This window comes from Gorilla gorilla, chromosome 8, assembly GCF_029281585.2.
Source record: "Gorilla gorilla gorilla isolate KB3781 chromosome 8, NHGRI_mGorGor1-v2.1_pri, whole genome shotgun sequence".
In the NCBI taxonomy this organism is placed as follows: domain Eukaryota; kingdom Metazoa; phylum Chordata; class Mammalia; order Primates; family Hominidae; genus Gorilla; species Gorilla gorilla.
The window spans coordinates 92863102-92885691 of NC_073232.2; the positions used below are offsets into that span (position 1 = coordinate 92863102).

General features: G+C 48.9%; 1 protein-coding gene across 5 annotated transcripts in view; it reads left to right on the plus strand.

Annotated features, from left to right (window-relative positions):
- TSPAN14 (tetraspanin 14) overlaps positions 1–22590 on the plus strand; it is a 65555-nt gene that overhangs the window by 35314 nt on the left and 7651 nt on the right. For 4 of the 5 annotated variants that reach the window (XM_055352460.2, XM_055352457.2, XM_055352459.2 and 1 more), the window contains exons 3-5: positions 15381–15431; positions 17877–18023; positions 19949–20119. In XM_055352460.2, the coding sequence (XP_055208435.1) occupies positions 15381–15431; positions 17877–18023; positions 19949–20119 (369 nt within the window). The remainder of the gene's footprint in view (positions 1–15380; positions 15432–17876; positions 18024–19948; positions 20120–22590) is intronic. The other variant, XM_055352462.2, reaches the window with a different exon arrangement.

The window sequence follows — 22590 nt, forward strand, 5'->3', positions numbered from 1 at the left end:
TTCCCTTGTTTAGTCCTTCATTCAGTAAATTATGGTTTTCCACACACTCTTGATTTGCCAGACACTATGTAAGGCTCTGGGATAAGGTGGTGGGCAGGGTCAGTGACCCCTACCCTCACAGAACCAGTTGCAGCTGTGGGGATGGGGGAAGGCCAAAGGCCGAGGTGATTGAAAGCCCGAGTAAGGCCAACCCAGCCTTGGGGGTTCAGGAAGCCTTGGGGCTGTGGCCCAGATGCCTGTCTGTCTCCCCTACCTGCCCCCTGTTCCGATCCTGGGAGTGCCCCAATGAGACATCAGCAGCAAGGTACTTTGTGTGCATCTGACTATGGGCCAGGCCCTGTTTTAGGTTCTGGGAGGTGATAACAGACAAGGGCAATAAAGTCTTATCCTTGTAGTGCTTATGTGTAACCAAGAGCCATGTTAGCCTCCTGAGCAACAGGACAGTGAGGGAGAAGCTCCTTGGATAGGGTGACCAGGGACAGGCATTCTGTGGAGGTGACTTGTGGGCTGAAAACTTGAGTACTAATGAAGAGGCAGCCAAGCAGGAGTCTGGGGAAGAATGCTCCAGACAGACAGAATGGCAGCTGCAAAGGTCCTGAGGCAGGAATGAGCTTTGTGTGTGCAAAGGACAAACAGAAGGCCATGTGGCTGGAGCTGAGTAAGTGGGAGAAGGGACACAGGTGGGGACAGAGGCATGCAGGAGCCAGGTCACAGAGGATCATACAGGTCTCAATAAATAGTTGGAATTACTTTCTACTGCTTTAAATAATTATTGGAAGGCTTGTAAGTTGGGTGGTGTGATCTGATTTTGGAGTGACTGCAGAGTGAGGGGATGGATGGTGGTACCAGGTTCTGAGATGGGATTTGGGGTAGAAGGGGTACATTTAAGTTATCTCATAGCCAGCCTCAGGGAGATACTATTTCCTTTGTCATTGACTGTCCTGGAGATGGAAGTCTTGGCCAACCACCATCAGAGGAAGGGCTGGACCAGATGAGAGCATGGAAGATGGGTGTGTTGACTGAGAAGAGGAGAGGTCTGAATATTGAGCCCTAGGATGCTAGAGGTTGGGTCGAGGAAGAAAACCCACTCCCAAGTTGGCTGAGAGCGAGTGGCCCGTGGTAAAGGGAAGACCAGGAGATTGTGTATTGTAGAAGCCTTTAAAGTAGAAAGGCACAGTCAACCATGGTGCAGGGAGGTGAAGAAGGATGAGGACAGGACATTGGTAATGGCTTAGACAAAGTGGAGGTTGTTGATGATGTTGACGGGACCACTGTGAGCTCTGGGTAGGGGATCTGGGCGGATGGATAGAAACCCATCTGGAGTTGGCTGAGGAGCCAATGAGAAGTAAAGAAGTGAAGGGGATGACTATTGACAGTTCTTCCAAGGATGCTTGCCTTAAAGAGGAGAAGAAAAATTTGGACACTGGCTGGAGATGGTCAAGGGATTAAGGGAGATATAGCATGTGTTTATTGCCAGTGGGATTGGTCCAGGGAGAGGCAGACATTGATTCTGTGCAGGAGGGCCTGGGGACATGATTATGCACAGAGTCTTTGAAAACCATTAAACATAGTTTATGAATATCTGTGTGGGGGTAGGTGGAGAAAGAAGGACAGAATGAGTGGCCATGATGTCACATTTTGCTTCTACTGCAGATTTGGCATCTCCTATGGGGACTGGAACTCTTGAAAACAAGGCAGACTTACTAAGCCTTCTCAGCCTTGCAAGCTTGATTTTACAGCCTCATCTCCTGGTGATTTATCTTAGTATGTTTGGGGATTTTCTGTCCTAGAGAAATAAGGTGGGATTCAATGGCTTGGTCTTTTAGCCCACATCTTTTCCTGTGGTCCGATAACTTTGCACCAACATCTGCATCATTGTCCCTGGAATAGGGCATTGCTGGATATTTGATGTGGTGCCTCTGGGTCCCTCTTAATGCGGGAGTCCATGCTCCATCGTCATGATGTATGGCTTCTCAGAGTAGCATTGTTCCTGTCTGGAGAGCCCTCTGGCCTTACCTGGTGTTCCCCTCCACCATCCCGCACCCCCAGGCAAGTATATGGTGGAGGTTCGCTGGGCTAGGCAGGCAGTCTGTCACTTGTGCACTTGGACACCCTGTTGCTCCTCTCTGTGGGTGTGCTGCTTGGCTTTGTGCCTCAACCTCTGACTCTCATCTTGATTTCTGCAGCTAGAGCAACACTCTTCCACTACTGCTGTGGCTGAGAGCCCTGGTATCTTCATTTCTTCAGAGGGTTTCAGGAGAGAGTTTTTGACATCAGGGAGCTCTACTAACTTGCCCAGTAACACGTTTGCAGCACTATATTCCAGTAGTGGAGTGCGTGAATCCAGCATGGTAGCAAGTCTGCTTGGTGGTTGAAGGGTGCTGCAGTGTTTTTGGGCTTTTGCAGATTTGGCAATGTGTGTTGAAAGTTAATCATTTTTCAGTTAGTGTGCATTGGGGCAGAACAGGAAGGAACAAACAGGAACAGTCAGGAAGACCAAACATGAGAGAGCTTGGTTGGGAAATAAGAGTGAGAGGCCAAGTGCCTTGCTTAGGGGGAAGCTGCTGGACCCTCCCCACTGGGTTCCTGGTAGTGATGTGCAGTCTTCATTTGCAATGGAGCTGGCAATGTGGGGTGAGGCCTGAGACGGGCGCACAGACCTCTGGGAAGCTCACGGTATAGCAGGAGGGTGCCGGGCTGGCTCTGGGCACCCAGGGCCTCCCTGAGCTGAGTGACCTGGCTAAGCCTCAGTGTTTTCCTTGTGACGTAGCACTCTCAGCTGCCTAGTGTCTGCCTCAGGTTGCTGAAAATGTATAAAGTGGAATGCCCAAGCCCTTACCTCTGCAGATAAGTTTTCTTTTTTTTTTAAATGGAGAAAATATAAAAGTAGGATAATAAAATGAACTCCATGTTCCCACCATCTAGCTTATTTGATTTGTATCCCCCTGCCCAACCCTTTGGATTATTTTGAAGCAAAGCCCAGGTAGATGATTTTGCAGTGTTTTTATTTGTATTTTGTTTAATGAATTAACAGTGAGCAGTGGTGCAGAAGGATTGCACGTGTTGATGGTGGACACTGGGCTCAGCAGGCAAGTTTGAATGTGCAGAAGGCAACTTGTTGCTTCTGTGACCAATCCTAGGTGTTGGGACAAATATGAGGTTTTATTTAGTAGTTTGCCCTCACTTAGAATTATTTTCACAGGCCGGGCGTGGTGGCTCACATCTGTAATCCCAGCACTTTGGGAGGCCGAGGCGGGCGGATCACGAGGTCAGGAGATCAAGACCATCCTGGCTAACACGGTGAAGCTCCATCTCTACTAAAAATACAAAAAATTAGCCCGGCGTGGTGGTGGGCACCTGTAGCCCCAGCTACTCGGGAGGCTGAGGCAGGAGAATGGCGTGAACCCGGGAGGCGGAGCTTGCAGTGAGCCAAGATCGCGCCACTGCACTCCAGCCTGGGCGACAGAGCGAGACTCAGTCTCAAAAAAAAAAAAAAAAAGACATTTTCACAATATCATTCTTTATAGATAAATACCGTTTGGTCGCTAATAGATTTTTTTAAGCTCTCTTTCTGACTTCGGGGCCAAGGTTTTCCTGGGATTGTTAAAACCTGCTTGGGATAAGAAATGTGGATGCCACTGATGTTTGCATGTCTGTTCTGAACCTCTTGGTTTACAGAATGAGAATGGAATGGGCTTCATGAGGTTCTTATCACAAGGATGTTAGGGAAAATATGCTTTCATGCAACATGGCTTTTTGAGAGTGCTAGTGTTTTTTACTTACTAAAAAAATCATTCTTTGGTTGTGCTAGACCTGTTTTTAGTGCAAAAATCTCACTTTGACTTAGGAAATGCAAATCAAAACCACAATGAGATACCACTTCACACCCATTGGGATGGCTATTATTTTAAAAAATGGAAAATAACCGATGTTGATGAGGATGTGGAGAAATTGAAACCTTTGTGCACTGTTAGTGAAAATGTAAAATGGTGCAATTGCTATGGTAAACAGTATGGTAGTTCCACAAAAGTTAAAAATAGAATTACCATATGATCCAACAATTCCACTTCTGGGTATAACCAATAGAGCTGAAAGCAGGATCTCGAAGAGATATTTGTACACCTATGTGCACATTCATAGCAGCATTATTTATAGTTGCGAAAAGGTAGAAACAACCAAAGTGTCCATAGATGATTGAGTGGATAACCAAATGTGATATACAGATGTGAAAGAGCTTAAAAAGGAAGGCAGTTCTGTCACATGCTACAGCATGGGTAAACCTTGAGTACATAGTGCTGAGTGGGATAAGCTAGATGCAAAAAGACAAACACTGTATGATTCCACTTATATGAGGTGCCCACAGTAGTCAGAATCATAGAGACAGGAAGTAGAATGTTGGTTGCTAGGAGCCTGGGAAGGGAAGATTGGGGAGTTGTTGGTTAGTGGGTACAGAAGATCTCACTTTGATGTGCAGAGGAAGGGAAGCTGGGAGAGGCGTACACTGGAGGAGTGGCATCTGGCTCTTTGTCTTTGTTCATTTATACCCCCCACTGGTTCCACAAAGCACTTGGGCTTTTCTAAGTTTGCCGAGTGAATCCTCTAGAGGGATGATTCAGATAATGTCTGCAACTCCAGGGTTGGTTTCCAACACAAGCATTGGCTTTAATCTGCATGCAGAGGTTGGATGAAGTCCTTGCCTGGATCTGCTTCAGAGATGGATTAAAAGTGAAGAACTGAGACCCTTTCTAAATAGACTGTAGGCCTGTGTTACACAGGAAAGTCCTTTGCTTGCCTTTAGTTTAAAAAAAATTTTTTTAAATGACATTCTGCCATTGGCTTTCTCAGTGACTTGGGTCTATTTGAGCCTACCCTTGTAGAATGTGTGAATTCACCTCTGTGCAGCCTGTTTCTGAGTGAGATGAGAGCCATGGACATCTGTGCTCTGTGACCAGCATGGCTTGAGGCCTATTCCTTCAAAGTCACAGATGCCTCCTGTGAGTAGGGTGAACATGTAATCTGTGGTTCAACTTTTGAGAGTAAGAGAATTTTGAGAGAGTCTTGCGAATTTTGCCAGAACAGCAGGTGTACCCCAGGCCTCTCCTGTGCAAACCTGGGCATGTGGCCACCCTGCACAAGAAAGGGAAGACAAGCCCAAGGTGGAAAGATCAACTCTCTTCCCTTACCTCTGTGTAGGGCATCTTTGCAGGTGGGGTCTTATTCTCTTCCTCTGACTTTTATTATGCTCCTCTTTATAGAGGACTTGCCACCTCCCAGGATAGTCTGCTGTTCCTGGGCTCTTCTGACTGATGGAAAATTGCCCTTATTTGAGCTGAACTCTGCTCCTTTGATATCAGACCCCAAGGCCTGATCCCTAGATCTTCAGACAAATGATTTCATTTCCATCTCAGTAATGCAGTCAAAAGGGAAAAGTCTAGTGTTTTAATAATGTATATAGTGTATTTTTGTTTTCACTGCTGGGAAGATGTCCCTTTTTCTCTTCAGGTAGTATTTAATCAACTTTTGTAATTTCGTGGAAATTCATAAAGGCAAAACAAGGCATCCCAGGTTTACTGCATTTCCTCTTCCATGCCCCAGCGTCCTGTCTGCAGGCACACAGTTTCATATCCTGTGAGTAGTATCCTTGCAGTCTTAAGATACGCATTTTCACATCAGCATCTGCTAATATAAAACATCTACTAATATAGAACATTCCAGGTTGCAACATTATCTTTCCAATTGTATTTTTAGAAATTCCCATATTGGACATTTAGGTTGTTTCCAGTTTTTTGCTATCCTAGATAAGGATGCAGTGATTAGTTTATGTAATAATACACATTATTCCCTTTAGGGAAGGGAGGGAAATTATTTGCTGAGATAGATTCCCAGGAGAGATTAATTGGGTCACAAGGTGTGTACATTGTTTTGACCTGCCTGAACATACAGTCAAAATCACATCCCCAGAACGACTGCCCCAATTCATAGGAAATTGACTGTCTTTTGGCACAGTGTGTGTGTGTGTGTGTGTGTGTGTGTGTGTGTGTGTGTGTGTACGTGTGTGTATTTTCGTCATTTAGGCTTGCCAAGGCAGAGGGCAGGGATTGCTTAATCAGAAACTCCACTAGAACTTAAGGAGTGGCCTGTGGTGCTGATGCCTGCATGGCCTCAGCCCCTGATTTCCCCACCTTAGGCAAGTGTGAGGCTGGGACCACCAGTTGGGATTACTGAGGAAGGGATGTTCAAGGTGCTCTGAGATTATTGCCTGGCACACAGGACTGTTAAATGCTTGCACGTACTTTCAAGTCTTAAGTAGTTTGGTGTGCTTGTATAACTCTGCCTCCTTGGCTGGTAAATAATCAGCATGGCATAGTCTACAGGAGTGATTTTTCTTGTTTGTACTTTTTTTCTTTAATGGAAATCCTTTTTATAATGATCACTTCTATTGATGTCTGATTTAGATAGAATAACATTTATTCATTTCAGCTGTACAGTTCAGTGACAGCTGTACATGCCACATAATCACCATCATTACAATGAAGATATAAAACATTCCCATCACCCCAGAAACTTTCCTTGTGCCCCTACAGTCATGCCTGCCCCACCCTACCCCTTCCCTGGGTGATGGTTGTTCTGCCTCCTGTTGCTATAAATTAAACTCTTTGGTATCTGACTTTTTTTTAGTTAGGTGGTAGTGTCTCTGTTGTTTTTCTGTTTTTAATTACTTTTTAAAAATCTTTTGAAATTATTTTTTATTTTTTAATTGTACAATATACATAACAGAACATTTGTCATTAAAACCATTTTAAGTGTATAGTTCATTGGCGTTAAGTACATTCACATTCACCTTGATTGGTGTTCTTATTTTTATTATTTCTTCCTTTCTACTTGGGATTATTTTGCTTTTTCTTAGCTACTTAAACTGGAAGATTAGATCACTGATTTTTAGATTTTTTTCCTAATATAAATATTTGAAGCTGTACATTTTCTGCATCCCACACATTTTGATATGTTTTCACTTGATTTGGTAAAAATAGTTTGCATATGCATACTCTATGAACTGTGTCTCCTCCCACCTCCAGGCTGACTTCAAGAGTTTCTCCTTTTATTCTGGATTATAGCAATTTTATACATGCTGGTATAGTTGTCTTTGTGTTTATTCTGTTTGGGGTTCATTGGGCCTTTGAGATTTGTGGGTTTATAGTTTTCATCAGATTTGGAATATTTTAGCCGTTATGTTTTCAAATGCACACCCTTTTTCTCCCCTTCCCTGTCCCATTTCCCTAGGACATTGTTTATCTAGGTCACAGAGGCTCGGTTTAGTTTTTTATTTTGTTGAGTGTTTTACCGTTCTCCTTTAGTTTCCATAGCTTTGTCTTCAGCTTTACTGATCTTTTCTTCCATAGTGTCTCATTGGCTGTTAAACCCATCTAGTGAAGTCTTCAATTCTAATATTGTAGTTTCTATTTCTAGTCGTTACATTTAGGTATTTTTTATGTCTCCAATTTCTTTCCTTATCTTATTTATATTTTCCTTTAAATTCCTGAACATATTTGCAATACTTGTTTTGAAGTTGTTGGGATTTCATCTTCTTTGTCATTCTTGTGTCTTCTATTTACTGAATTTTTTCTCTTATAGCTCACTTCTTTCCTTCTCTTGCCTATCTAGTAACTTTTGATTGGATGTTAGTTATAGTTTTTCTACTAAGTATTCTTCCCTAACAGTATTAAGTCTTTTGTGTCTGACATCTTTCATTTAATATCATATGTGAGATTCATTCATGCAGTTATACGTAGTTGTAGATCATTTATTCTTGTTGTGTAATATTCTATTGTGGGGATATATCATTTGTGTTATTTACAGTTTTAGGCTATTAAGACCTGTTACAGTGATATAAAAACATACCAGTGTTGGAGACCTGAGTATAGGGTATCCCAGGCTTTGTGTGGCTGAGCAGGATGAAATCCCATCTTTCCTCTCCAGGTCCAGATGGTTTTAGTGTGATAGTTTAGAGCTGAGCTTTTCAGACTATGGCTTGCAGGCCAAACCTGGCCTTCCGCCTGTTTTTACACATACAATTTTATTGGAACACAGCCACATCCATTCATTTATGTATTATCTATGGCTGCTTTCCCATTATAACAGCAGATTTGAGTAATTGCTACAGGGATCATCCAGCACACAAAGCTGAAAATATTTACTATTTGGCGCTTTACAGAAATGCTGACCACTGCCTTAGTATCTTGATTTTCTACCCACTGTTAATCACTGTGAACTGGGCCAAAGTTAGGTTGGGGGGTTCCCTCTCTCCTGGGGGTACTGCCTGTCACCTCCCTTGAATGGCTGTGCTCCCTCCGCCTGCCTTCGTTTCCAGGGCCTTGACTCAGGTTCCTGGGCGGGGCTCAGTGGGGGTCAACTCTCTGTTATCTGGCAACACAGAGACAGCTGTGGAAGCTGCCCCTGGAGCCCTCTGCACAGTCCTTCCCCACACTGGGGCCCTCACATGGGTTTGCTGGCTCTGCTGGGAGGGCACATGTGTTGCCTTTTCTCAGAACCACCCTTCCGGCAGGAGGAAAAGCTGGGGTGTGATAGCTATGTGACCCCATGCAAGGCACCTCCTGCTCTGGGCTCTGTTTCCCTCTGTCATAAGGAAGCCGAGCCCTAGCATCCCTTCTGGCTCCCAGGCCTTCCGAACTCCCACTGACAAGTGGCTTGGTTCAGACTTTCAACACAGGACAGATAACTGCAGCTCCTCCCTTGGCCCACTGGGCTCTCAGGGCCAGGTTGGGTCTGGGGTCTGCACCCTCTGGTCCTTTTTGGCTTCAAATTCTATTGAATCGTCAGCATTTCAAGTGGCCACAAGTATCTCTGTTGTTTCCTGAATGCCCCAGGCCTGGATTCAGGATTTCTTATTCTGGAGAGTACCAGGACCCTGGGGTTTCCGTCTGGTGTAATTTATAATGGCAAAACTGAGCCAGTGGGAGGTGCATGGGTCCTTGCTGCTTATTTTGCTGATTGGCAGACTGAGGCCCAGGAGAGGGATGGCTTCCTCGAGACCCTGACTCTGTGAGTTAGGGACAAAGCTGAGACTCAGTCCTGGCTTCCTCCACTCCCTGCTGTTTTCTTTCCATCATCCTTTCCTACCTCACTTGAAAAGCCTCCAGAAGGCCGTATTTCCCTAAGCTCTGCTTCACTGTTGTCTCCAGAAGCCCAGTAAAACAGGTGCCTCTGGAAAGGACTTGGTCTTAGGACAGAGGCTGGTGCTGGAAGTAATTGGGGGTGGGGTACAGAACACCAGTGTCAAGAGAAGGAGACTCAGTGTCTTCAGGACAGCAGATGCTTGTGGCATATCCTTGAACGCCCCTCACATCTCTGCTCTGTCTGCCGTGCAGTAGGGCATGGCCACCTTGAGACTGGCTCTGTGCCTGGAGTAAGCATGTCACGTAGGATCTTCCTTCAATCTTTACAACCTTCCTGTGACCTAGGAAAGATCATCCCTGTTTTGTAGAGAACATAGGCTCAGAGAAGGTCTTGGACTCGCATGAGGCCCTGTCACTAGGTAGCTACAAAGCAGAGACTGGACCCAGGGTTGGCTTTGTTCAGGGGAAGAGGCTCCGTGAATGTCAGCCTGAGTCAGCATGTGGATTGTGCAAGACCCGGAGGCCAGCAGGGCAGAGCCTGAGAGCATCGCCTGCTGCTGGTGATTCGCCTTGATCTTGCTGAGGAAAGGCCTCTGGGGCCTGCAGGAGTTGCCAAGTACTTTTATACACGCTTAAATGAAATCTTGCAAGGAGCCAAGGCCATTATATCATGGGTGAGAGGCTGCCTTTGACCTGCTTGGAGCTGCATCTTTCTCCTCCAGTTCAGCAGGGCCTGGCCGGGTGTCACTTCCTTTGTGACTTGATTGTGCTTGGGTAAAGTACCACATGCTTGCTCGTGTGGTAAGTGGATTTCTTATGTCTGGACTCTGGATGGACCAGCCCAGAGTGCCCCAAGGGGACCTCCTGCCTTTCGCAGGGTCATTTGCCTAAGGTGAAAGGTCAATATTTAATCTTCACAGTGACCCACAAAGAGGCCCTGCTGCCTTGTCCACCTGCCCTGGTTGGGACACAGCGTGGTCTCACTACCTGACAGTGTGGGTCATTTGGCTGTAGAGCTGCACAGCCCCAAAGCCCCCCTGTGGAATTCCTACATCCCCGGGCCCTTGTGTGAGTGCCCCTGTGTGGAAGGCAGCTGCTCTGTGGGTGGTAAGATACTGTGTTGCCAGGGTCAGAGGCATCCAGGTTTGGTTCTTAAGTCTGCCACCAGCTAGCCGTGTGACCTTGGGCAAAGGACCAAATTGCTCTACATTTGAGCTTTCCCATCTGAAAAATGAGGGTAATTGAGCCAGAGTTATGGGATATGGAGGGATAGCCTTAGGTCCATTAAGTATTTAATGCAGTGCACAGCTCCCAGGAAAGGGCAGCTATTCACAGTGACCATAGCAGTCTAGGTGCTCGCTGGTCCAGCAGAGAAGGCTGGCCTCTCCTCAAGCTGGGCTGGAGCTGGGCCCCGTTCTTCAGTAGATAATTCAATTAGGTCATAGGAGGGAGACAAAGAAGGTCACTTGAGGCTGGAGGGCACTCAGCTGAACCCTCACTCCCAGAAGATTGGCAGCCAGGGCTCACAGCAGCCAGGGCTTACCCGGCCTGGCCCCATGGACCATCTGCTGCAGAGTTCCAGGGAAGGGTTCCGTGGGGTGAAGCGGGCCAATGACCCGGTTCATTCATGGGACTGTTATGTGAGCTCTCAGGCAGGTCATTTCCCCTGTCTAGTCCTCCCTCAATCTCCTGGTCTCTGAAACCAGGTTTGTTGGTACTCAGAGTTCCTGCCCTGGGCCACTGTTCATTGAACCCATGATCTGACATGTGATCCCCAAGTTCCTGTCTTTCTGGTGTGAGTTAACTTTAGTTCTTCCTTTAAAACAGAATGGAAAACAACACAAGGCCTTATTCTTTTTTTTTTTTTGAGACGAAGTTTTGTTCTTGCTGCCCAGGCTGGAGTGCAATGGCGCGATCTTGGCTCACCGCAACCTCCACCTCCCAGGTTCAAGTGATTCTCCTGCCTCAGCCTCCTGAGTAGCTGGGATTATAGGCATGTGCCACCACGCTCGGCTAATTTTGTATTTTTAGTAGAGATGGGGTTTCTCCATGTTGTTGAGGCCGGTCTCAAACTCTTGACCTCAGGTGATCCGCCTCCCAAAGTGGTGGGCCTCCCAGCACTCGGCCTCCCAAAGTGCTGGGATTTCAGGCATTAGCTACCACGCCCGGCCAAGTCCTTATTCTTAGAGCTGAGAGAAGGAGAACTGCACGCAGTGGTGGGGAGCTGGCTTCCCCAGCAAACAGAGTCAGCCAGGGCTTTCCCTGGGGGCCTTGAGAAGAACAGCTAGCGAGGGAGGGTGTGGTCTGTGGGCCATATGCAGAGCGGTAAGCGGCCCTACAGCGGCCCTGCGTTTGGGGAAGGGGCGATTGGAACAGAGATGAGCAGGAGCAGGCCTACCTTTGCGTGGGCACTGTGCCCCTGAGGGTGGGGATATGAACTGCTCTTGAGGTCGAGGGTCTTTTTTGAGAACTTGTGCAGACCAAAATTCCTTTTGTGAAACCAGTCACCTCTTCCTATTTTATCTATTTAGTCACTATTTAGTCACCTAGGAGAACAAAACAACTAAAACAGCACCTCAGCGTGAATTCACAGAAACCTATTAATATAGATGGAACTGACGCTGTTTTTTTTTTTTTTCTTTTTTTTGGGAGACCTGTTCTTACTCTGTCACCACCCAGGCTGGAGTGCAGTGGTGCAATCTCAGCTTACTGCAGCCTTGACCTCCCAAGTTCAAGCAGTCCTCCCACCTTGGCCTCCCTGGTAGCTGGGAATACAGGCATTTTTTTTTTACAGCTAATTTTTTTAGAAAACTTTTTTTTTAGAAAGAGATGGGGGTCTTGCTGTGTTGCCCAGGCTGGTCTTGAACTCCTGGGCTCAAGCAATCCTCCTGCCTCAGCCTCCCAAATTGCTGTGAGCCACTGTTCTCAGCCTGAGGCTGGTATTAATGTGGGAAACAATACCCTTAGAAGTCAGACTTAATAGTCAAGGTGAGAGAAGGGGTGAGCTGTGAAGTGCAGTGTGGAGGAGAGAGGGGAGCTCCAGCACTGGTTTTGTTGAGTGTTCTTAAGGCAGACTTTTCTCACCTGTCCCATGTGGCCCCACAGGATGAGCGGACTGTCATGGAAAGCTGTTAGGCAGGGGCTGGAATGTCTGTTGGGAATGCTGGATGGGGCATCGGCCTCTGGGCTTGTTCTGCTCTGACCATAGGCAAATGCCCCTGTATAGAGCTTGACCCATGCACCTGGGCCAGGCTGAGCTTTTCTTGGCCCACATTTGCTCTGAATGCCTTTGGATTGAATCACACCCATAAGTGTGCCTGGGGGTAGCTAGAAGGACCCAGGCAAGCACTGTCCTGGTCTTGAATCCTGGGGAGTCACTCATGCCTGCTCTGTGCCTACTGAGGGCCAAGCCCTCCTTGTTGTTGGGCTGCAACTCTGAACAAAACAGGTAATATCTCTGGCCTCAGAAGGGCTTAGCTGGGGAGACACAATAGAGAGACAGCCCCTGTGGTCTGGGATCAGTGCCGCGAAGAAAATCAACAGAGGAGGTCACACATGGAGGATGGGGAGCAGTTCCACTCAGGGTGGTAAAAGGAGGCCTTCAACGCAGTGAGGGAGGAGCCAGGAATGGATATGGAGGAAGAGCATTCCAGGCTGAGGGAACAGTGTCCAGGCTCTGAGGCAGGGGTGATTTTGATGATTTCAAGAAACAGAAGAATGTCAGGGTGGCCCAGGGAGTGGCGTTGGAGCAGGGAGGTGGGAAGGAGATGCCGTGGGAGATGTGTGTGAAGCCTGGCTGCAGAGGCCCTTGGGGGCCATGGGAGAGACCGTGCATTTTCTTCTAGGTCTGCGTGGGAAGTCACTGCAGAGTTTCGAGGAGGGGAGTTCCCAGCTCTGTATTTTTGAAGGGTCAGTCTCGTTGCTTGGACCAGTGAGGAGCCCCGTGGGATCCAGACTCAAGTGGGTGGAGCCGGGGCAGGTGGGAGCAGAGACACTGGAGGAAAGCTGGTCGAATGCACTGTGTATTTGGAGGCAGAACCAGCAGAGGGTCCTCTGGGTTGAGTGTAGGGCAAAAGAGAAAGAAGGCACCAAGCCTGGGGTCTGGGTTTTCTCTCTTACACTTGCTGGGTGGACGGTGGTGCCACTGAATGAGACGGAGAAGAGTTGGGGGGAGCTGGGTTGGGGTTGGGGGACCAAGGCTGCTTAGTGGGGCATAGTAAGAGTAAAATATCGTTAGCTGTCTTAGGAGGACAAGTAAAGTAGACATTAGGGTATTTGACCGGGGGCATGGCCAGGACTGGACATCTGAGTGTGTCGCTCAGCAGTGTTTAGATGGTATTTAAGCCTTGTGAATTATGAGATCATCGAGAGGGCTCAGGGCAGGGTGAAGGAGCTAGGACTGTGAGTGAGGCCCACCAGCGTCTAGAGGGGTCTGAAGGAGGAGGAAGAGGAAGAGCAGGGAGGAAGGCAGTCAGGGGCATATGCTTGGGGTCCCCGAAGCAGGGTGTGTCAGTGGAGTGGTTGGAGGAGGAGAGAATGACCAGCTGTGACCAATGAGGTCAGATACCATGAGGAAAAGTCTTGGCCTCCAGCTTTGGCAAGAGGGAGGCAGGTCCCTGGGGGCCTTGAATAAGATGGGTGGGGATGGAGCCTGCAGGATTCGGCAGGTGGTGACCAGTCACCTTCAGGTTGCTCAGCATGCCAGTGTAAGACACCTGGGGAGGGAAAGGAAGCGGTCATGCATTCTATCAGGAAAACCCTTCCCAGCTAGTCAGTTCAGGGGGAGGACTGAGAAGCGGGAAATGGGTGTGGTGTGGTAGAAAGGGCTCTGCCCCCTTGGCTTGGTGCTGTATCCAGTACTTGAGATGGTATCTGGCACTCGGGATGTACTCCGTGAATATTTGTTGAATGAATGAGTGAAGAGTGAATGAATGTACTGAGACTTGTGATTCAGCCCTTCTCCCCACTGCCTGACATTTTGGTCTTGGCCCTCCCTGGGCCCCAGTGCTCTGCTTTTGTAAAATGGAGGGATTGGTTCTTGGTGGGGGTTCTTTACTTAGTGTTCACAGACCATTGTGGGAGCCAGCAGTGGGAAGCTGTGACCCCTCTAAAATTTCATGCAAAATACTGGGCATGTGTGCATTTTCTGAAAGTGATCTGTGATCCAGAAGAGGTTGGATCACAGATCACTTTCAGGTTGGATGAGACTTCCTGGGGCTTTCCTTGAGCCCTTTCTTTCCATTCTAGCCCCTGGGGCTAGTTATTGAGTAAAATAGGTAGAAGTGGCTCAAGGCTTGAGATCACCGGTAGTCATAGAGAAGCGTGGTCCTGTTATTTATCGTGAGATGGTGATAAATGGCAGTGAAATGCCAGTGTGGTGTAAAGTAGTCACAGAAAAACAGGAGGCAGCTTTATTAGCAGAGCCCATGTTGTGTTTTGTTCTGTATGGAAAAGCCCTCCCTGGTTCAGGAACCTGTGTGATGTATTTGGGTGGACCCCTTTCTGTTGTGGTGCACATGGGGTGTGGGTTCCTGCAGGTGGGAAGTTGGGGTTGGGGGTGGTGCTTCTCTGGGGCGAGCTCATTGCTTAGAGCGGGCCTATTTTCATTCTCTAGCTAAAAGCCCAGCCTTTCCTAAGCATAGATGCGCCCCCTGCTCATTGTAGTTAACAGTGGGGAGGAGGCTCAGCCCTGGCCAGTGAATGGCCTGGGCCACTGGATAGCTGCTTATCTGTGCCTGGAGTCTATCTCCAGGGCTGGAGAGCTGGGGTGTGTGGCAGAGATGCTGGGCTGTTTCCCCCCGTCCTCACCCTGTGGTGGTGCCTGGTCCTATGCAGTCTCATCCTGTGTTGGGAACCTCTGAGGGGACCTGGGTCAGCCCTCCCAAGGGGTGATGTCTTCGTGTACACCAGATAGTGCACTGAAATGAGTTCAGGGTTGCAGAAAGGGGAAGAAGCGGCACAGCCTGATGTCTGTGACCCATAGTCTCTCCAGGGTGGAGTCTGCTCTGAGATCTTTTCCTCTTCCCTCCCTGGGGCATAGGGTCATCTGAGGTTGAAGGAGTTTGTCCAGATATTCAGGAAGGTAGGTTCGGGTTATCTGTCATCTGCAGGGCCTGAGGGGCCATGTGGGATGTGAGCTAGGAGCATGCCCTACCTGGCAGTGTGGACTTTGCTCTATGAAGCATGTTCACAGTGCTGGTTTCCAACCTAACTTCTTTCTCTGTCTCTTTCCTCTGCCCTGCTTAGTTGGCTGGAGTTGTCTTCCTTGGAGTCGGGCTGTGGGCATGGAGCGAAAAGGTAGGTGTAACTGTCACAGGACACTGAGCTTCAGGCAGCCAAAACCAGATTCGTTGGACTTCATTTTCCCTTCTCCAATCTGTTCCCTGACAACAAGCATTTCTTGTGCAGTGTCAAGGTGTATAGTTGTCAGTCTTTACAGACACAGCTCTTGCGTACTCTGCCCACATGATAGTATTGGCTGCTGGAGGTATGGGCTGGGCTGGTTGGGTTTTGAGCCCTGTGGATGTGGAGAGCTCAGCTCTTGTATGCAGCTGCGCCCAGAGCAGGCTTGGGCAATCCAGCTTCCTGACCCTGTCTGTGCCTCTGGGAGCAAGCGGGCAGGTCCCTGAATACAGGCATGCTTATTGTTGAAGCCCTTATCCTCCAGGATGAGAAAGAGCAGGGAGCAGGGAGCGGGGCTGGGTGACATGCCCCCAGGATGCCCTGTGGGGCAGGGGTGGGCCTTTAAGCACCTCTGGGCCTCCTTGCCCAGCCTCAGGAGGAGAGGGGAGGAGTGGAGACCTGGCTCCTACTGTCGGGAAGGACATGGTGCAGTTGCGGCTCCAGGAAGGGGATGAGACTGGATATGGGCAGGGTGGGGCTGTGCTGCTGCTTGTTGCCCTGTGGCAGGGGTGCTGGGGAGGCGGTGAGGGCTGAAAAAGGCCAGGGAGGGAAGAGGGGAGGGGAGGGAAGCAGTAAGGTGGAGCAGGCCTGGCCAGAAAGAGCCAGGAATAAAGCTTCCTCTAGTGTCTTGGGCCTAGGCCTTCTTCCTTCAGTGGAACCTCCCTTTGCTTCCAGCAGGAGGAGGCAAGAGAACCTAGGTCTACAGGCTTTCCTGCCATGGTCTTAGGGACTGGATAAGGCCCACCTTCAGGTTTGAGCACCTTCAAAGTGGCCTGTGAAGCCCTAAAGGGCAAGAGCTGCGGTACGATGTCCCTTTGCCCCAGTGACCCAGAAGCAGGTTCAATCTGTGCCTCACAGCACCACCGTGTGGCTTCCCCTGGGACTGCAGCCGCCTAACTGGGTGTGGCCCTGAGTGTGGAGCTGGCTACTACAATTCCTTTGAATCTGTCGATCTAAAATAAGTGAAAAGGCCAGAACCTAGTTTAGAGAGAGTTTATTCAAGCACACATGTTGAGGACAGGCCTACCCAGGAAGCACAAATTCCAAAGAATGGAAGTCAGGCTTCCTGTTCGAAGTGTAGGAGCTTGGGATCATTTATCCAGCCAAAGCCAGAGACTCTGCTGCCCAGGCCGGAGCGCAGTGGCTGGATCTTGGCTCACTGCAACCTCCGCCTCCCTGGTTCAAGAGATTCTTGTGCCTCACCCTCCCAAATAGCTGGAATTACAGGCATGTGCCACCATGCCTGGCTAATTTTTGTATTTTTAGGTAGAGATGGGGTTTTGCCATGTTGGCCAGGCAGGTCTTGAGCTCCTGGCCTCAAGTGATCTGCCCTCCTCGGCCTCCCAAAGTGCTGGGATTACAGACGTGAGCCGCCATGCCCAGACACCTATGTATGTCTTGATGCTTAGTCACAATGTTCTGATTAGTTGAGGCGGTCTTTTTCTTTCAGGAAAGGTATGTTTAACATTCCACACTGAAGATGTAATTGTCCCTGGGTCTTAGATGATATCTGATCTGAGTTAGTAAAGAACAATGAAGGAGGCAGTTAAACTATAACAGAGATCAGTGACTGGAAGGGGGGCTGTGGTCTCTCCGGTCCCTTAGTTCAACCATAATCTAAGAAACAGAATTGCAAACATGCTACATGACTCAGTCTCCAGGGCTTAGCTTCCCCATTGGCGTCTTACAAACCCTATGGAACTGCTCTGCCCATTGTGTGACTGTGTTTATATTTAAATTGAAATTGAATATAAATTAAAATTCAGTCCTTCTGTCTCATTAGCCACATTTCAAGTGCTCCACGATACCTGTGGCCAGACAGTGGGGGTATAGTCTAAAACACCTCCATTGGTGTAGAAACTTCTATGGACAGCATTGCTTTGGCCTGCCCTTGGGCGTGTTTTCTACAAGAGTGTTCATATTGAGGCTGTTTTCATCTCAGAAGAGTAGTGTTCTTCATTAATTAGGTGCCAAATTGGGGGACTAACAGGGTCAGCCACCTGAGTGACCAGTTTGACCACAGGCCACAGGGCCCCATTTCCCTCCAGGCCTGGAATAGGCACCCCACAGGCTGCAGAAGAAGCCTGGTGGCTGCCTAGGAGGAACTCGCAGTGTAGATGGAGGCCAGGAACACTTTCTGGGACCTGAGGTGGGCAGGGATCGCCTGGTCGGAGGGGCCCCTAAGGGCATGGATGGGGCCGGACTCTGGCCTGGCTGTCAACAAGAGGGCTGAGCCTGGGGAAGCAAGTCCCTGTTTTCAGTACCACCTGCATCCCCCAGGGCAGCATCCTTGACTCCCCTTCTGGGCCAATGCTGCCCTGCTTTCTCTGTCTCTTTCAGGGTGTGCTGTCCGACCTCACCAAAGTGACCCGGATGCATGGAATCGACCCTGTGGTGCTGGTCCTGATGGTGGGCGTGGTGATGTTCACCCTGGGGTTCGCCGGCTGCGTGGGGGCTCTGCGGGAGAATATCTGCTTGCTCAACTTTGTGAGTGGCCACAGAGACAAGAGTGGGATAGGATGCAATGGGGTGCAGGCTCTGCTGGGCAGGATTATATGTTACCTGGTCAGAGCAGGTGGCAGCTCTTAGGAGCCTCCCCCAGGCCCCTGCCTGGGAGCAGGAGGCAGCCCTTTGCACTCTACTGTCTAGAGAAGCTGGTTCCTCCCAGCAGGAGAATTAGGTACCATCTGTTTTTTAGCCCTGGGTGGGAGGAGCCAGCTGCCTATAGGCCAGCTCTACTCCCCGCTCCTTTGCCTTTTGTCTTCCTTCAGAAATTCTAAAAGAATTGTTTGTCTGCTACTGTCCTTTGCCTTTCCTGGCTAAGATCAAAAGATGTTGCAAGTAACCTTAAATCATTTCCCTCCTCCAAGGATGTGTGAGTCTGTTGGATGTACAAGTCAGAATCCCAAATTTCCTGGCAGAACTGCAGATTACTAAGAGTTTAGTTTTATATTTAGATACAAATTCATTTTTAGATTTATTCAGTTAAATAACACCTGGTGGGGAAAACACATTATCATATTTTGCAGTATATTGTTTGTTGACTTGATTAGATCAAGCTTTCTTTTTCTTGGACATAATTTTAAAAGCAAAACTATGGGCTTTTTTTCCTAATTTTTTCTCTGGAAAAAAAAAAGAAAAGCTATGTTTAGCATCTTGCTTTTATATGAACAGAGATTACGTTTTGGCAGGCCTTGTGTGCATGTGTGTGTTTCCTTTTCCTTTTCTTTCTTTTTTTTTTTTTTTTTGATACCGAGTCTCGCTCTGTTGCCCAGGCTGGAGTGCAGTGGCGTGATCTCGGCTCACTGCAAGCTCCACCTCCCGGGTTCACACCATTCTCCTGCCTCAGCCTCCTGAGTAGCTGGGACTACAGGCGCCCGCTACCATGCCCGGCTAATTTTTTTTTGTATTTTTAGTAGAGACGGGGTTTCACCATGTTAGCCAGGATGGTCTCGATCTCCTGAACTTGTGATCCTCTCGCCTCGGCCTCCCAAAGTGCTGGGATTACAGGCGTGAGCCACCGCGCCCAGCCGTGTGTATGCTTTTTCTTACTTTGACAGATTACTCCAAATTTGCCGGTTGTGGCAAGCTGCTTAGTGTCTTATATGGCTAGTGATAATGTCTGTGAGAGCACAGACTGCAGGCTGGGAGTCTGCCCTGATGGGATGTGGACCTGTGGCTGCACTGGCCCCTTGCAGAATGCCACCACTGCTTGTGGCCTGGGGCAGCTGAGCTTCTGGAGGGGTCTTTATGCTGACGATCATATACTTTCATGCAGAGTTGGTACAGATAACAGTGGCACTTCCAGAATTGTAAAGAGCCCTGCAGGGAACTCACATGTCCTGCATGAACTATGTGACCTCAGGCAAGCTATGTACCTCGTGATATAGCCATAGTTTCCTCATCCCTAAAGTGAGGTAAACAGATACGTAGGCACTCGATGGTTTTGTGTGTGTAGTGGGGAGTCATCAGATAGTGTCTTGGGCACAGTGTCTGTCCTAAAGGAGCCGACACCCCAGATGCCACCCTGGAGGGTCCAGGTGGAACTGCTGGGGTAGGACAGCCATTCATTCCTGTGATAGGGTCTCCTCCTTGTCCAGGGAGGAGGGCTGCTTCATAGCAAATGATTGACACATTGGCTTGGAGCTTTCTCACACTTTTTCACTCATTTGAGTGTTATCAGCAATGCAGTGACATGGGTAGGGATAAATAGCCCCTTTTTACAGATGAAGCGAAGTTGTGCAGAGTCACCCAGCTAACTAAGTGTGGGGTTCTGGGGCCCCGATGTGGGACTCTCAGGTGCAGAGCCCACACTCTGCTGAGGATGGTGGTTCTGGGTCAGGTGGGGTTATGTGTGTGGGGGTGCAGGCTGGTGGGGTGGTGACTTCTGCTCCCGTCCCCTTCCCCTGCAGTTCTGTGGCACCATCGTGCTCATCTTCTTCCTGGAGCTGGCTGTGGCCGTGCTGGCCTTCCTGTTCCAGGACTGGGTGAGGGACCGGTTCCGGGAGTTCTTCGAGAGCAACATCAAGTCCTACCGGGACGATATCGACCTGCAAAACCTCATTGACTCCCTTCAGAAAGCTGTAAGCACCTCCCCAGCGGGCCCCCAATAGAGCATGCACCTCCCTGTGCTGCCTGGAGCTGAGTCTAGCAGGGGCACCAGGCCTTCTCTGTGGGTTGTCTGCCTGCAGCTTGGCAGACAGCAGGGAGGCCGTGGAACAAGCCACTCCACCTCTGGTCTGTTCCACTTTGCCGGCTTGTGGTTGCCTGGTGGGCTAGCCCTTTCCCATTGGGATTGGGCAGGCAAGTCCAGCTGCACCCGAGGCCACCCACCCCCACGTGCCCGGCCCTCCTCTTTCGGCCCCAGATCTTTCCAATCCTGCCCAATAGCCACACCAGCTGCAATCCTCCTTAGGCGCTGCATACCGTAAGGCACAGCTTCTTCCCCCCGGCTCATGACTCACCGTCTGACGCTATTCCTATCCCCTTCCTCCCCGGGACCTTTTCCCCTTCCTCCCTGGGACCTTTTCCCCTTCCTGTTTAAGAAGCCAGGGCTGCCTGGAGGAAGCTTTGTCAGATCTAGTGGAATGTGACCTCCCTGGAATATGTGCCCAGGGGTTTGTCTAAGCAGTCCCAGGCTGTGGCCTTTACTCCATCTGGTCCCCATCCCTCTTATCTCTCTCATGTGTGGCTGCACCTGGAGGCTTGGACCATAGCTGTCACAGCCCCCTGGGGAGGAACCCACTCCTTGGCCATGTCAGCCTGTGCAGTGCAAGGCTCTTGTTTGATCTGTGTGCTGACAGAAAGCCCAGCTTCCTTAAGAACTTTTCATGTGGAACACTTTGGTTTTGAGAAGAAAATAAATCAGAAACCATTAAAAATCTATGATTCACTCTCATTATTAACCAAAACTTGTTCACCTTTATTTCATGTATTATGGGATCCAGCAAAACCCATTTATGGGACCAAAGACCCTACCTGTATTGTTATTACTAATGTGTATTAGTCTGTGAAAGTCACCAAATCCCCGCCATGTTTTGATGCCTCTCCTTTCTTTTCTGTTCAGTGCCACCATCCTTTTTTCATTTTCATGTAGCCTTGGCTTGCTGGTCTCAGCATGCTAGGTTGCAGTTCATCCCTGCATTGCCTTAAAAACATAGTTTTCTGCATTGACTTCTTTTTCTTTTAAAAATAAAACTTCTGGCTGGGCGCGGTGGCTCACGCCTGTAATCCCAGCACTTTGGGAGGCTGAGGCGGGTGGATCACAAGGTCAGGAGATCGAGACCATCCTGGCTAACATGGTGAAACCCCGTCTCTACTAGAAATACAAAAAATTAGTGGGGCGTGGTGGTGGGCACCTGTAGTCCCAGCTACTCGGGAGGCTGAGGCAGGAGAATGGTGTGAACCCGGGAGGCGGAGCTTGCAGTGAGCCGAGATCACACCACTGCAGTCCAGCCTGGTCAACAGAGCAAGACTCCGTCTCAAAAAAAAGATAAAATAAATAAATTTAAAAAAAGAAACAAAAAAAAAACTTCCCAGGGGAGGGATTCAGTAAATTACAGAGCTTCCTTGGAGTGAAATTTCAGGTAATCACTAAAGCAAGTGGAACCGTGGAGGTGTGGGGGAGACAATTTTACCTGAGAAGTAAGCAAAACAAAATAACCAACCAGAAATCACTGTTGTCATTTGTTGTGATTATATAACCATGTCAGCTGTAAGGGCAAATGCAAAAAAGTTTTTTAGGGGAAGAGACACTGTCAACTTCACAATGATGCTTTCAGTGTTTGGATTTTACACACTTTTTAGTCAAATGAGGATTTTCTTTGTAGCCACACCAGATGAGAGGAAGGGGAGGGCAGAGGCCCCAGGTGTGGGGCAGAGCTTTGATTGTGTTACTTTTCACCTTCATCGGACCTCTTTTCCTCAGGAGCAGACACTTAGCAGCTGTTTTTTGTAAAGGGGTGAAAAGGGGAATTCACTTGGAAGTTTCTCAGGGAGGAAGAACACTGCACACTAGGAAGTGTTCTCTTGTGGCAAGTAGAGGACCACACCAAGGTGCCGAGGGGGCCACAAAGGAGAGGAGGCCACTCTCCTGTCCTCTGAGGAGGCTGGAAGGAGGCGTCTCCTTTGAGGAGGCTGGGAAGAAGGGCAAGCTCCCTGCTAAGGAGGGTCAGGGCTGGGTATGTTGTGCCTGGCAGTGGGGCCAGAGGGCTCCACTGAGCCAGCCATGTGGGTTGGACAGAGGAGGCACCGTGGCCCGGAGATACCTTCCCTGCCATTTCCTTTTTGTTTTTATTATTTTCTTTAACACATCAAAAGGGCAGGTCCTCTCTCTCTCTCTTTTTCTCCCCTTTTTTCTTTCTCTCCTTTTCTCTTTCTCTCTTTCCTTTCTTTCTTTCTGATTGGGGATGGGGGTCTTGCTGTGTTGCCCAGACTTGTTTCCATCTCCTGGGCTCAAACCATCCTCCCACCTCAACCTCCCGAGTCACTGAGGTTACAGGCCTGAGCTACTACGCCTAGCTGTTTTCTTCTTAAAGGGCTGCCTGGGTTGCCA